Source organism: Sinocyclocheilus grahami, unplaced genomic scaffold (genome assembly GCF_001515645.1).
Source record: "Sinocyclocheilus grahami isolate Dianchi unplaced genomic scaffold, SAMN03320097.WGS_v1.1 scaffold94.1, whole genome shotgun sequence".
Lineage (NCBI taxonomy): Eukaryota > Metazoa > Chordata > Actinopteri > Cypriniformes > Cyprinidae > Sinocyclocheilus > Sinocyclocheilus grahami.
This window is the reverse complement of record NW_015505273.1, coordinates 2,353,478-2,368,240: the sequence shown is the minus strand read 5'-3', so window position 1 is coordinate 2,368,240 and position 14,763 is coordinate 2,353,478. Positions and strand designations below refer to the sequence as shown.

Genomic DNA, 14,763 nt, shown 5'->3' with positions numbered 1-14,763 from the left:
TCTGTGCCTGGTCAAAGACAAGCAAGCAGGTCTCCCAATCGAAGCAGAGGAAGCAGCAGAGGTGGCCGAGGGGAGGGAGGAGGAGGCAGAGGTGGAAGAGGAGGAGGAGAAGGAAGAGGTGGAAGAGGAGGAGGAGGAGGAGGAGGAGGAGAAGGAAGGGGTCGAGGTCACCAACAAGCCAGTGGAAGTACAAACAGCCAATGGGAAAGATGGCCAGATGAAAAAGCTCAAGGTGCAAGAGGAGGTGGAGGAGGAGATGGAAGGGGCAGAGGACAGAGGAGAGAAGAATACAGGCAACATCATCAAGGGAAGCCAAGTTGGAACGCTGTCCACCGCCCAGTGATAAGGGGAGGCCACTCAAGAGGATTTGGGAGACCTGTTTATGGGCTCATGCAACAAAATTTTCCCAATTATTTACTTCCAGCTCCTTTAAATTTAAGCAACCGCCCTGAAAACATGGGTCACCAACCAGCCAGTAGAAGTATGACTGATTTAAGAGTTGGTCCACAAGGTGAAGAACCTCAAAGAGGAAGAGTAGAAGCTCAGCGAGGTAGAGGGGGAAATGGGAGAGGAAGAGGAAGAGGGAGAGATGGCACCCCTGAAGTACGCAAACTGGGGTATAAAATGCTTGAAGGCCTGCTGGAGAGAGAAGCATCCGAGGTGGCCATCACCCTTTCATCTAGCACTGGGCTCAAGAATCTGCTTGATGACAGTACGATGAGAAGCGACCTGGTGCAGCTGGTCTGTCAAGTTCTCTGCAAGGCCTTCGGGTCTCGAATTGACCGCAAGATCGTGCTGCACTTGGCTCGCATTGTCAAGGATTCAAAGTTTTTCCGTAACATTCTTCCGTATCATGTGACTGGAATGATGTCGGATTATGCGCAAGCTCGAAGGGAGCAGTATCCCCAACATCTGAGCAACATCATCAGCCTTCTCTCTGAAGTTCTCAACATGTTTCCTCAGAGCTCTATCCAGTCGGTCTCCATGTTGGTGGCTCTTTTGAAACCGACCGTCAACCAGTTGCGTGCCACTGGTGTGGATATTCTCCCCAGTACTGATGAAGACTTGGAGAGGGTGCAGGGTTTGGTGGACCACCTCCAAGAAAAATCAAGGGAAGGCACCTTGCGGTCCGATAACTACTCCTTCCTAGCAGCTGACGAGGACGCCCCACCTGGGGAAGAAGACTTCAGGACGATGAGCATTTATCCAACCATTGAGGAGTTCCACCTAGACCAGAAGCCATTCCTGAGACCCAACATAATGTCTCAAAGCTTTCCTAACACTCGCATCTATCTAGACACACACTTCCGACTTTTGCGTGAAGATTTTGTGAGGCCGCTGAGAGAGGGCGTCAAGGAGATCCTGAGGAACCAACACAGTGAGACTATCGATGGAATACCAATGAAAAAGAGGCGTTTTGATGACATCAGAATCTACTTTGACACCCGATTGGTTTTGCCACTCTGCACACCAACGGGCATCGCCTACAAAGTGCAGTTTGACCCACGGCCTCTTCAGGTAATCACAAATTACAAGTTGTCTGAAAGAACTCCATGCACTCTATAGCTCCCAATTATGTCCTTCCACCATTGATCCTTCTATCAGTTTATTTCATTGAATCTTCTCTTACAGTTTGTCCGGTGGGAAAATTCCAAGCGTCTCATTTACGGATCCCTTGTCTGTCTCTCCATGGACAATTTCGAAACCTTCCTGTTCGCCACTGTTACCGATCGGGATCCAACGCTGCTGAGGAAGGGACAGGTGCATCTCTGTTTTTCTTCTGAGAGCAGGGCCAGGTTGGCCAGAATTCAGCCCTCGGACTCCTTCCTGATGGTCGAGACCACGGCTTACTTTGAGGCCTATAGATATGTCCTAGAAGGTCTCCAGGAGCAAGATGAGAATGATGTTCCCTTTCAAAGGTATGCATTTCTTACTTGTGCAAAACTAGAGAATTGCTAAGGTATTCCTTAATGGTTTTTAGAGTGTTGTTTTGTGGTTGCTTGGGTGTTCTGGGTGGTTCCTAGGTTGTCAAAAGTACTTACTGCCAAGTCTTTGTATCGTCAGTTCCAGGTCTGAACAGTAATAATAGTCATGCCTACCTTGGTAAACACCACACTGCACATTTTTGTTGTTTTAGGTACATAGTGGAGTGCAACACAGATGTAGATCCTCCAGCTTACCTTCGGGTGGAAGGAAGGTCATACGATCTTTCTAGCATTATGGCAGAAGGGCAGGAGAAGATTCCACCCTTCAACCCCTTGACCCCACACGCCTGGCCTGATGAGGAAAAAGTGGGTCTCGATGAAAGCCAACTTCAAGCGCTTAAACTGGCCTTAACCAATGAAGTGGCCATCATACAGGGACCACCAGGAACAGGTGACTTATCTGTGACTAGGGTTTGCTGTTAACCAATGCGGTACTCTCGAGATCATCTTGCATATGCACAAAAAAGTTAATTATAACGGCTTAATAGATGCAACCTATTTCTGGAGTGCAAAGACATCTGGAAAATGTGAAGATCCTGTTTGTTTTCTTCTTTGCAGGGAAGACGCATGTAGGCCTGAAGATCGCTCAGGCTTTGCTAAACAACCATGAGGCCTGGTCAAATAATTGCCCTATGCTGGTGGTCTGCTATACCAATCATGCTCTTGACCAGTTTCTGGAAGGTACGGTGCATCTGTGTGGTATTTATAAGATCTTGTTGCTTTTTTGGTACTTTGTGGATAAGTATGGGTAGGTCTCTCAGTTGTTTCTTAGAGCCGTCGATAAGATAAAATGGAAAGCAAAAAGAGATGCCTCCTACCTCTGTGTTCTTGCTTGTTACAAAAACACACCAGTAATCTTACATCCCATGTGTCTCAGAAAATATTTTCTTTTAAGCATTTAAGGGACTTTGAACTTTATGGCTTCTCCAGAGAGTTAATTCTAGTCCAGTAAAAGATAACTCGATTGCACAAAAGATAACTAGCTTCATGTATGATATTATGAGATATTTCATAAATTTTGTCCCAGGCATCCATGGATTTTTAAAAAGGGGCATTGTGAGAGTTGGAGGACGAAGCAACAGTGAAACTCTAAAGCCCTTTGGTCTGAGGGAGCTGACCAGGGCATCAAACTTCCGCAAAAATTTACCACAGCACCTGAGGAGAGCCCATCATGAAGTGAGCCCTCTATCATGGACACAGCTCAGATTTCATTATGACATTCCTGTATTTTATTTTATTTACTAATTATTATTATATTATATACTATTATTTCCTAGGATTGTCAATAGAATGTTAGAGTGATATTTTAGTATTATTTATATACTGTTATAGTTTTTATAATATTTTTTTTACTATTTTATATTTCTGTTTTCATTAAATTTTATTTAAAGTTTTAGTAAATTTGTGTTTTGTCAGTTTTATTAGTTTTTGTCTTTTCAATATGTCTAAACAGTTTTTAAATTTTTTTTTTATTTCAGTTGTAATTTTTAATAATTTTAGTACTTTAAGTTAAACTAAACGAAAATTAGAAATGCTGCCTTGCCAACTAGCTGAAATAAAAATAAGTTTGTCTTTATATTTTATATTATTTCATTTAATATTTACTTTTAATTCAAGTAATGAAAAAGTTTTATTTTTTACTATTTTTTTAATGATTTTGGTTTTAAACGTAATAACCGTTTAACCATTTACAAAAACAACGACAATAATAATAATAATGTTTGAAATTACACAAGAGTGAATACATTATGAAAACCCTTTTTATTTTTTCATAAACTGTTCTTAAAAAAAATCTCAATAAATATATAATTAATATAATGTTTAATTTGATAATTAGATTAAATGTGTGCTGTCAGGCATGTGCATAACATGTATTTTCGTTATTCATTTCAGTTCTCTGAAAACAAGTATGTGCCAGTGCATCTAATAATATATGAATGATATTTCTAATGAGTATGCTGTATGTCCACAGATCTACACACAGATGGAGGCCGCAGAGGAGCTCTTAAAGAGACAGTCCGCTCAGCTGGAGTGCAGCTTGCGTGGCGTCCTCAGAGAAGACTTTCTGGAGAGATACATGTCTCCTCAGCACTGGGACAGCCTGTGTCTGCAGCCAGTGAGTGCGACGCACACACAGACACACACACACACACACACACACACACACACAGGCTCTGAAACGCTTTGACACAGCTGTCAGACATGCCATCCTTAAATAGTGTATACAGACCTTGAAGCTATATTTTGCAGTATGATATTTTTCCCTGAACATCTGCGCTAAGCAACGGCACAAGCTAACAAAAACAACTTTGACTTTCTTTGATGGGTTTAATATCCCATTTGATTTGGTTCATTTGCATCCATTAAAATCAGAAAATCATTCTTTAAACAGTATAGTATGTTGCACTTCCCAATGAAACTGCATTTGGCACTCGGCCCTGCTTTTAAGCTACTGTATCATATTTGCTATGCACATTTCTAAGGCCTCTAAATTATCATCATAATCAAAATTTTGCTGTAAAACCTGTTACACACAATCTAATCCATGCCTTCTGTCATCTGATTGATAATTTATACTTTTTTTGTAAAAGTCTAATTGTACAAGCGTCCACCTTCAGCTTGTGCGTCACGTGTCTTTTTGCTGTGAAATCTTTTTTGATTTTTATAAAACGTCAGAATAACTTGTATATCGTTACTGTATTGAATTGTACATTTTTATAATATCATTTATTTTTTAGAAAAATAATGTTCAAATGCGAGTATCAAATATGATCATCAGGCTTTTATGATCATCTCTCAGTCATCATTGTATTGCATTGGATTATATGTTTTGGTCATTAAAAAAATAAGCATTTAAAAATCATCTTACTAAGATATAGTATCCCAATAACATGTCTTAGTAATATGATATTTAAATGCTCAGTTAGATATAGGGACAACTGGTATTTATATGGATTTATTGGAAGTAGTTTGATTGCATCATTTGCACCAAATTGCATATTTTGCTCAGATTGGGCCTCTGAATAAAACTGAGCAGTTTTTTCCTCCATATTCTCACTATATCAGACTATATGAACAATGAAGGCCTGCATCAAATATGATACTTGACAAATATGCATGCAAACTTTTTTTTAATATATATGTTTTGTCTAAAAGTTCAGTAAATTCTGACTTATTTCATCAAGCCATGAATCTTGTGACTTCAAATCTGTATAAACTCAGCAGTTTTCAAAACGTGCTTTCTTCCTGTGTTAGGTGATGGATGGATTTGAGAGTGTGGGGAGAAAGAAGACTTCAATGATCCCGGAGTGGCTCGGCATCGGATTCTCTGTTTTTTTGCAGGGGCCACAGCTAACAGGTGGAGACTCTAATACACTAACCACAATGTCAGCAGCAATTTACCGCTGAGATGCAGTATTTATTATCATTTAATGATTAATGCAACAACTGCCAAACTATTCATAAGACAAAGTATTCTGCATTTCTCAATCATTTGCATAAATGCAGTGCAGGTAATATATTTTTCCTGCAGCTCATCGGGGCCCCCTACTGGTTGAGGCCTGTATTTGTCTCCAGTTAACACTTGTGATCAGATTTCATGACCAAGTACATCATGAAATAAACAATTTTATTACTGCAAGTTGATAAAGAACACAAACAAACAAAGCATAAATTGAGATCAGGACACATTAAGGCTTGCATTACAAATTTCAACTAGTCCTCTAGTCAATGAATGTAAACCAGAAGCATTAATGGCAAATACAGCATTACAAACCTCTCTCTCTTTCTTTCTCAGAGATGGCAGATGAAGACGGGCCACAGCTGAACGATGAGGAACTGATAGATATCGATGAAGAGGCGGATCTGATCCAGGCCGAGAGGATAGTGGTGGATGCGGAGCACGGGGATAAAGACTGGAAAAAGCTGAAACAAGATCAGAAAAACATCGCTGACATGGCTGAGTTGATGCTGGCGATGAACCTGAATGATCCTGAACCACAAGAAGCAGCCCAGAATCGGGCTCAGAGTCAGGCTGATCAAGAGGAATGGCAGGTATGAGACTTCATCCATTAATATAATCATATATATTTTATTGAAAACAGTTTACATTATATTAATAAAAATGTAGAATATATATATATATTTATTTTAATTATTAGTTAAATGTGTAGAATGTATGTTGAATGTTGAAAACAATTGTGAATATTATGTAAACTGTTTTTATAAGTTTATATTAATTGAGATTAAGTGGAACATTTGCATTTTTAAACATTTGTTTGTAACTGAGTAAGAATATTTAAAAAGAGAGGGTAAAACGATGGTTTTTAAATCATTTTAAATAATAAAAAAATTATTGTCATCATTATTTTTTTTGATGTAAATCAAACTTAGTTTTTCCGAATTCCAGATGTCAGTGTGGTCTCAGACTTTTGTTTATATTTAACATTTTAATCTAAAAAAAAATAAATAAAACATTGTATTTATATTTAAAATGTAAAGATCAAAATCTTAAGTTCATGCTGTTTTTTTTTTCTTTTCTTTTTTATGCTATGAAAGTGAATGATTTGAAGGTCTTCAAACTCCAAAAATGCATCATACAAACCAGGGTTACGCAAGAATTGAAATAACCTGTTTTACTTGGAAATATGCTACATTGTGGAAGTAAAGTGGCTTGGGAATGTCATTTCATGTTGATTGTAAAGGCATTGCTGTTCACCATTTGTGTGTTGTTGTGATGAGCTCAGTGCTACTGTTCTGCTGATGTGTGTTCAGATGCAAGGCCACCAGAAGAAAAAAATTAAGCAAATGGCTAAAAAGGAGCTGAGGAAAACTTCAGCCATGAGTGAGCAACAAGAAAGGCAAACCAGGAATGTGTGGATCCTCAATCTGAAAGACAGATGGAGACTGTATCGGTAAGACACACATACACACTCCCTGCACTAGATGGCAGCATTTACCCACAAATTTGTTTAAGCCACACCAGTGCACAAAATGTCAGCTAAATTACATTCATGTTTTCTCCTTCAGGCTTTGGGTTTTGCGCTATCGGACTGATCTCCGCGCTAAGGCCCTCACCTCTGAACAGGTGTATCAGGACGCCGCGGAGAGGCTCAATGAAATCCGCCGCCGTGAGGACCTGTGTGTGCTGCGACAGGCTCGGGTCGTCGGTATGACCACCACAGGAGCGGCTAAATACAGACAGGCTCTGCAGGAGCTGCAGCCCAGACTGGTGATCGTGGAGGAGGCGGCAGAGGTGTTGGAGGCGCACACCATCACCACCCTCAGCAAAGCCTGCCAGCACCTCATACTGATCGGAGATCACCAACAGGCAGGCAGCACTTAAAATATTATGAAAAAAATATATTATGGGGGTAGTGGGGAAAATATGTACATCTTATATATATCTTTAACATTTCTTTATTTTGAGGAATTTTCAAAATTGTCTAAATTGTAATGTCAAATCAGGTTAATTAACTAGGTTGATTTATTGCATAAACAATAAATGCCTGTGTAATAATATATCATGATGCTTTCATGTGTTAATGCATGTCTTCATGCATTTCAACCTGCACAGTTGAGGCCTAGTGCAACAGTGTATGACCTTGCCAAGAATTTCAATCTGGAAGTGTCGATGTTTGAGAGGCTTGTGAGAGTGAACTTTCCATTTGTGCGCCTTAACTACCAGGTTAGTTTGTGTATTATTACATCAGCCGTTTAAGGGAAGCACTTTATTTTCCAGTCCTGTTGCACATGTACATACTACACTCTAAAAAAAATGCTGGGTTGTTTCAACCCAACTTTGGGTCAAATATGGACTAACCCAACTTTTGGGTTAAAAACTTAACCCAATGGTTGGGTTAGTCCATATCTGACCAAAAGTTGGGTTGAAACAACCCAGCATTTTTTTTTTTAGAGTGTATGTACTTGTTATAGTAATTAAAATAACTGGGTAATAACTAGGTACTAACCCTGAAACTACTCCTAAACTTAACCTTAACCCATGTTAGTTACCTTATATTATCCAGTACTTTCTTAGGTAAGTACTGGTAAGTGCACATACTGTAAAATAAAGTGTAACCCAATTGATTACATATTTACTGAAGTCAGTCATTCCTCTAGTGAATCGTATGCTAAAACAACATGAACAACAAATCTGTTTTATTTCTAGCATCGCATGAGGCCAAGCATCGCTCGACTGTTGACTCCTCATATCTATGAAACACTGGAAAACCACCCCTCTGTACTGGAGTATGACAATGTTAAGGTAAGTAAATTTCAGCAAATGCTATTACACAACCTTCTATTATAATATTACATCAGTTCTGGTAGGTACCTGTCACAGTTTGCTAAAAAGTAAGTTGGCTACCATTATCTACTTGACACCTGCATCTTTCGGTCTACAGGGGGTTCTGACAAATCTCTTTTTCGTGGATCACGGGCAATTTGAGGAAGAGATTAAGGATGGAAGGAGTCACCAGAACCCTCACGAGGCTCAGTTTGTGGTCGCGCTTTGCCGCTACTTGATGCTCCAGGGCTACAAGCCTTCTCAGATCACCATTCTGACGACTTACACAGGACAGCTTCACTGTCTACGTAAGCTCATGCCCTCACCGAATTTCTCTGGAGTCAAAGTCCACGTTGTTGACAAATACCAAGGGGAGGAGAACGACATTATCATATTGTCTCTGGTGCGCAGCAATCTACAGAGGAGAGTCGGCTTCCTGAACATATCAAACCGGGTCTGCGTTGCCCTTTCTCGTGCTAAGATGGGTCTCTTTTGTATCGGAAATATGGACATGCTCAGCTCCGTTACGCTGTGGAGCAACATCCTTCACACTCTGAGAGAGTCAGATCAAGTGGGTCGTGCTTTGACGTTGAGCTGTCAAAACCATCCGGATAAACAGATCCTTGCATCCTGCAGTGATGACTTCAGAGGTGCCCCCGAGGGTGGCTGCGATCAGCCCTGCCAATTTCGCTTGGATTGTGGCCACGTGTGCACCCGTATGTGCCACCCATATGATGTGGAACACAAAGAATACAAGTGCATGAAAGACTGCCAGAAGGTGCTGTGTGAGCTGAAGCACAAATGTACACGTCGCTGTTACAAAGAATGTGGTGAATGCCAGGTACTCCTAGACAAGATCATTCCGTCATGCCAGCATAGTCAGAAGGTGCCTTGCCACCTAGACCCTGAGAAATTTGTCTGTCAAGAGCTTTGCCAAAAGACCCTCCCATGCGACCATCCCTGTAAGGCAGCTTGTGGAGAGTCCTGCACCGCTCAGTGCAAGGTTAGAGTTCAAATGCAGCTGAAATGTGGACACGTCCAGGAAGAACCGTGCTTCATTTCCAGGGACCACAGAAGGGAGCCAAACTGCAAAACAAAATGTGGCACCACCTTGGAATGTGGCCACCCTTGCCCAGGAACTTGCCATGGATGCTTTCAAGGTCGCCTGCACAAAGCATGCACCCACAAATGCCAACAAACCCTCGTGTGTTCTCATCAGTGTCGGGAGCCTTGTGTAAGAGATTGTCCACCGTGTTCCGTTCGCTGCGAGAACCGTTGCGTCCACAGCGTCTGCATGAAGACTTGCGGTCAGCCTTGCGCGCCTTGCAACGAACCCTGCGAATGGCAGTGCCCTCACCACAGCTGTACCAAGCTGTGTCACGAACCATGCGACCGTCCGCCTTGTTCTGTTCCCTGTAACAACACCTTGCGCTGCGGACACCGCTGCATAGGTCTGTGCGGAGACCCTTGTCCCAATAAGTGTCGCATTTGCCATAAGGATGAGGTCACGGAGATCTTCTTCGGCAATGAAGACGACCCGGATGCTTGTTTCATTCAGCTTGAAGATTGCAAGCACCTGTTCGAGGCTACAGGAATGGATCAATACATGAATCTTGACGAAGACCAAGGCGCTGAACTGGATCAAAGGGCGATCCGACTCAAGGATTGTCCAAGGTGTCGCACTCCCATCCGTAGAAACCTTCGGTATGGCACTCATATCAACCGCAGCCTGGCAGCCATCAGTTCATTATGTGATGAATGTCGTCCTGTCATAACATAAACCCGAATGCAAAGTCGGCACTTTCTGCACAGGAACACAGGGTGGGGTGGAGAAGCGACAACAACGACAAAAACTGTTGTGTCAGGATGCGAAGGAAAAGCTTAAGCATATTTCTGAGGGAAGAATAGCATTTAATAAATATGCTTAATAAAATTTTGTTTTAATGAAAATGTGTGTCCTTTAATGTTTCATTAGATTTCATGCATGCAACTTCAGGTCTTGGTTTCAAGTATATAATTACTAACGTTCATCTTTGGCTTGATTTCACTTGGTGGCAGCAGTGTACCGTCAACAACTCTCTCAGCAACAGAGTCTGTATAAATGTGTGCTCTCCATTAGGCAAGCTGTGCTGTCTCTCATGTACGGTCAGACTCTGACCTGCATCAAGAAACACTGGTCTCTGTCAGCTTCAGCAGGTTTATTCTCCGCTGATATCTGCCTAATTATAAAGCATTACCTGAGCTCTCTGCCTTAATTACAGAGTGAGTCCAGAGGCTAGTCTGTGAGCGACTGGGACGGCTTCCATTTAGGCTTCCTAGCTTTCAGGGGGTTCATCATGTTATATGAGTGAGTGTATGGTAATCGTTCAGTACCATGGTATAATTAAGATACTGTATATGTATACCATGGTACCAGTTCTATTTGAACATTATATTATCAGCATTTGTTTATATTTTGCTTCTATCATAGTTTCATTGGGAGAAAATAGTTGTATTGGAGATTGTTGACCTATGAAATGAAATGAATGGATTTGGAGAATTTGATGAGAAATGGTTCAGTTCATTATCATTGTAGACTTTCATCTTAGAAAATCTGAGCACACTTTGAAACATTTTTGAGATCTCTTCTGAAATTCTAGAGGAGACACATGAGCATACTGGTGTTTTTTTTCTCAGGAGAAACATCAGAGAGGCTTGAAGTCTCAATTTGTTCTTCATTTAAACTCATTGCTTTCTAGGAGAATAAAAAATAGATCTCATTTGCGATGTGTGATCCTCTGCGAAGTAGTGGTTTATCTGTTCAATGACTGCAAATTGTTCTCACTGTTTAAGCATCAGTAGATGTGCACGTCATTATGATATCTGTGGCTGTTTTCCGCATTACATTTATCAAAGCCGCCTGCTTGGAACGAACTGATTAAAATTTCATTGGGCCCTGTGGTGACCAGCTATAAGCTTTCATGAAATAATGTGCATGTGGATGTGTAAATATGGATCCGGTAAGGTTACAGCTTCGCTGTAAAAGCATATGAAAGCCTTATTCACTCTCAGCTCATTCTGCAGGCCTATGTGTGCTCGAGCGGCTCGTTTCAGCGCCAGACACTTTTGTGTCCCGCAGTACGGCTGCTTTAATTAATGTTGGATTATACGTCCTTTGAACAGTCACATATTCATGTTCAAAAGGAGGTTTGTCGTGTAACGAGGTGTAATCGTAAGACGAGTCTTGGAGTGTCTTATGAAACATGGAAAAATGTCTGAACTTTTAATCATGCAATTACCAATGGGAACAGTGAAGGGGAAAAACTGTGGCTAAAAGATGAACCTGCTTAATAGGTTCTGTCATTCCAAACCTGATGAGAAACCACACCAATAGCTTACGCATCCGTTACGAAACTTACCCGCTTGTTGCAACAAGAATTCCCATTCATTTCTGGGATAATGCTTGAGATTGTTGATGAAATATGTGGTTTGTCATTTGTATAATTTCACTGACAAATGGTTTTATTGTGATGGCAGATTGAATTCTTTATTTACTGCCAGTTCACCTAAAAACCAGAACAGATACTTCTGTTGCGTAAAATGTGTAGCATGCATTTTTATATTCAATATATTTCTCCACCATCTTAGGTTTATTTTTTCCCACTGAGCTTGGTGCAATGCATTCTGGGTGTAGAATACTCCTGTCAAAACTTAAACTTATTTTTCTTCCAATAGACTTGCATCCACTGAGACGATACACTTCTTAATTCCTCGCTCCCTGCTGAACTGATTTCACTTTGGCTCATGTTCTTGTCTTTTATCCAGACCAGTTCTCTGGTGCCTCCCTTCTTTCTTGGCATCGGTTTTGCCAGTGTATTTTGTAAAACCATTGCCAATTACAGACTCAGCAAAGCATGCTTTTAATAAGCCTTGTTTGCCATGTGAAAGAAAAACATGCATCAACTTGTTTTTTTTTGTGTGTGAGAGGAGCGGTTATGAAAGTTGTTATTAAAATGTGGCAAAGCTGAAAGATGAGAAAGTGTGAGCATCAAGATTATTAAGAATAATATTTTTGGTTCCTCGAAGGACATTAAGATACATTGTAGGATGAGGGACAAGTTGTAATGGCAAGATGGTTTTGTACATGTTTTTCTTTCATTTTTGGGAGATAAAATAATGGTTCTTAAGATGCAAATTGTTGCAGTGAGTCTTGTGGGTAGTGGTAATTGCTTTTCAATTGCTAGGTGTTCTGTATGGTTTTCAGTGCATTGTTATTATTCAGTTATTACAGGTTGTTATTAGTTCTAGTTACTAGTCCTCAAGTCTCTGGTTTGTATATATGGCTTGGATCTCTCCTTCAATTTCATCTATGGGATTTTTTGCATGCTCTATTTATCCAGCAAAGTCACTTACAACACTAATATTGATGCTTGACTTATAAAATGCAACAAATTAAGTGTAAAATCTCATTTTCGTCTTTCAAAAGCTTGACAGTCGATTGTGATTGCATTTTTAACAAACTGGCTGCATATGCAAGAGTCTTTATTTTCTTTTCAACTAAGTTATGCTCTGCATAATGCATTACTTTACAGTTCTTTAACCAGAATGACTGTCTTTCTAAGATGTTAGAAGCTTGACAAGCTTCATGGAAAACCCTCAGGTATGTGGAATCCATCAGACCTGAACATTGTGAATTACACACAGATAATTTGGGACTGAGACTCACACAGGTACACGAGTCTTTTCACATAATAATGATCAAAAGTGGTGAAATGTACAACTAATTGCCTTTTTTTTAAGTCACTAGGGATGCACGCTTTAGTCAATGCATGGGGTTTGCAGTGTTCTTCTGTGGTCATTCAGAAACAAGGGCCAGAGTGTGATTTAACTGGCCATTTTGAATGTAAATGCAAATTTGTTCATCATACAATGCATGCCTCTCTCTTGACATGTAAATAAAATCTAGCATATTTTTGCCCAGGTAAGCATATTTACTCAGGTATGATTCTAAACTGATTTGAATAAATGTATGAAACTCAATTTCACCTAATGGCGGCTCACTGTTCGAGCACCTGCGGTTGAGTTAGTGAGTGACATTAAGTCGCTTTGCTGCGCTGGGCTGAGAAATGCTTCATAACTCTGGATTCAATTCAGCATTTCCAATATGACACCATATGTGCTTTTTTGAAAAAGGCAATTATGTGTGCAGGTACTTCACATTTAATGAAACATAGCCAAGAAACTGAAGCTAATGAGAAGAAATTCTCTTCCTTACAATTTCAGACAGCGTCAGTTTACTGGAGTACGTAACGGCTCATGTAACAATATGGTAATTCTAATTATAGTAAATAAGTATTTATCCAAATAAATATGCAGAAATTACGTTTTTTTAAATTTTTCATTTAATAAATTTACATATATATATATATATATATAGCATGTGCATTAAATACGTGTACATTTATATATATTTTTTAATTATATATAAATAATTTATAAAATAACTTATTATATATAAAATATTTCTACTTAATATATGAAGCATAATGTATTATTTATATATTGCACATGCATTGCATTGCAAGTTAATGTGAATTTTTTTAATATTTGTAATAGTACAATATTTATTATATACGTACATTTATGAATTTTTCAACATATTTATAATTAATATGATATATGATACACACACATACATACATTTTGCACATGCATTGCATATGTTAATAACGTTTTCTATTTCTATATATTTTATTATACCTTTTATAAAGATTCACACACACTAGATAGATAGATAGATGATAGATTTTTTGGTTTGATTTTGTTGCTAGGTGGTTGTCCAGAGAGGATCAGGTTTCATTCTTCAGTGTAAATATGAGGGATTTTTTCCCCAGCTATTATAATGGTAGTTTATAGTAATAGTATCACAGCTCTCCTGAACAAGCCGATGACTTGATGTATTGTAGAGGAATTATCCTCTAGTTTGAGCAATAGAAATGCTTCTGTTTGCCTTTGTACTGGATATGATTGTTGTCTCAAGTTTGACACAGAAGCAGCAGTGCCTTAATTTAACCTGCTGCCATTTGAGTCTTGTGTTAAAAGACATCCGTGCACTATATAACACTACGGAAGCCATTCTGTTTGAAAAGAGACCCGAAAATCTTGGCGTGCCACCTTGGCCGAGGTTGCAACGTGCCAAGTGTGCTGAATGGACGTTTTGGCAGCGAGTGGGGGGGTGGGGGGCGTCTGACAGCCTGCTTTTATATGCCTGCGTGATTTGTGCTCTGCCAAAACCATCGATCCACTCCAAATTAGAACAATTACTGCCGCCTCGCCTTCCTTTTTCCCTGCCTTTCATTAAAAACGGCTCTGTCGATAGCACTGTTTATGTCAAGATTAATGTGATGCCAACCTGACAGGATGTCATTATGTGATTATTTCATCTTGGGCTGGCAGAAGGAAAAGAATAATTATTGTTAAAGATAATGTTTTGTTCCACAGGGTACTTTGAGA

The 14,763-nt window shown here is 39.8% G+C and overlaps 1 protein-coding gene across 1 annotated transcript; it reads left to right on the top strand.

Moving 5' to 3' along the window:
• The first annotated feature begins 6 nt into the window (after positions 1-6).
• Positions 7-10,051, top strand: znfx1 (zinc finger, NFX1-type containing 1). The gene is made up of 13 exons (XM_016275480.1): positions 7-1,518; positions 1,633-1,919; positions 2,138-2,376; positions 2,544-2,666; positions 3,013-3,161; positions 3,958-4,101; positions 5,241-5,343; positions 5,782-6,038; positions 6,759-6,898; positions 7,014-7,314; positions 7,561-7,671; positions 8,155-8,250; positions 8,390-10,051. Exons 1-13 carry the CDS (start codon positions 391-393, stop codon positions 10,049-10,051), a joined length of 4,740 nt encoding a protein of 1,579 aa, XP_016130966.1. The 5' UTR covers positions 7-390.
• Positions 10,052-14,763: the final 4,712 nt, after the last annotated feature.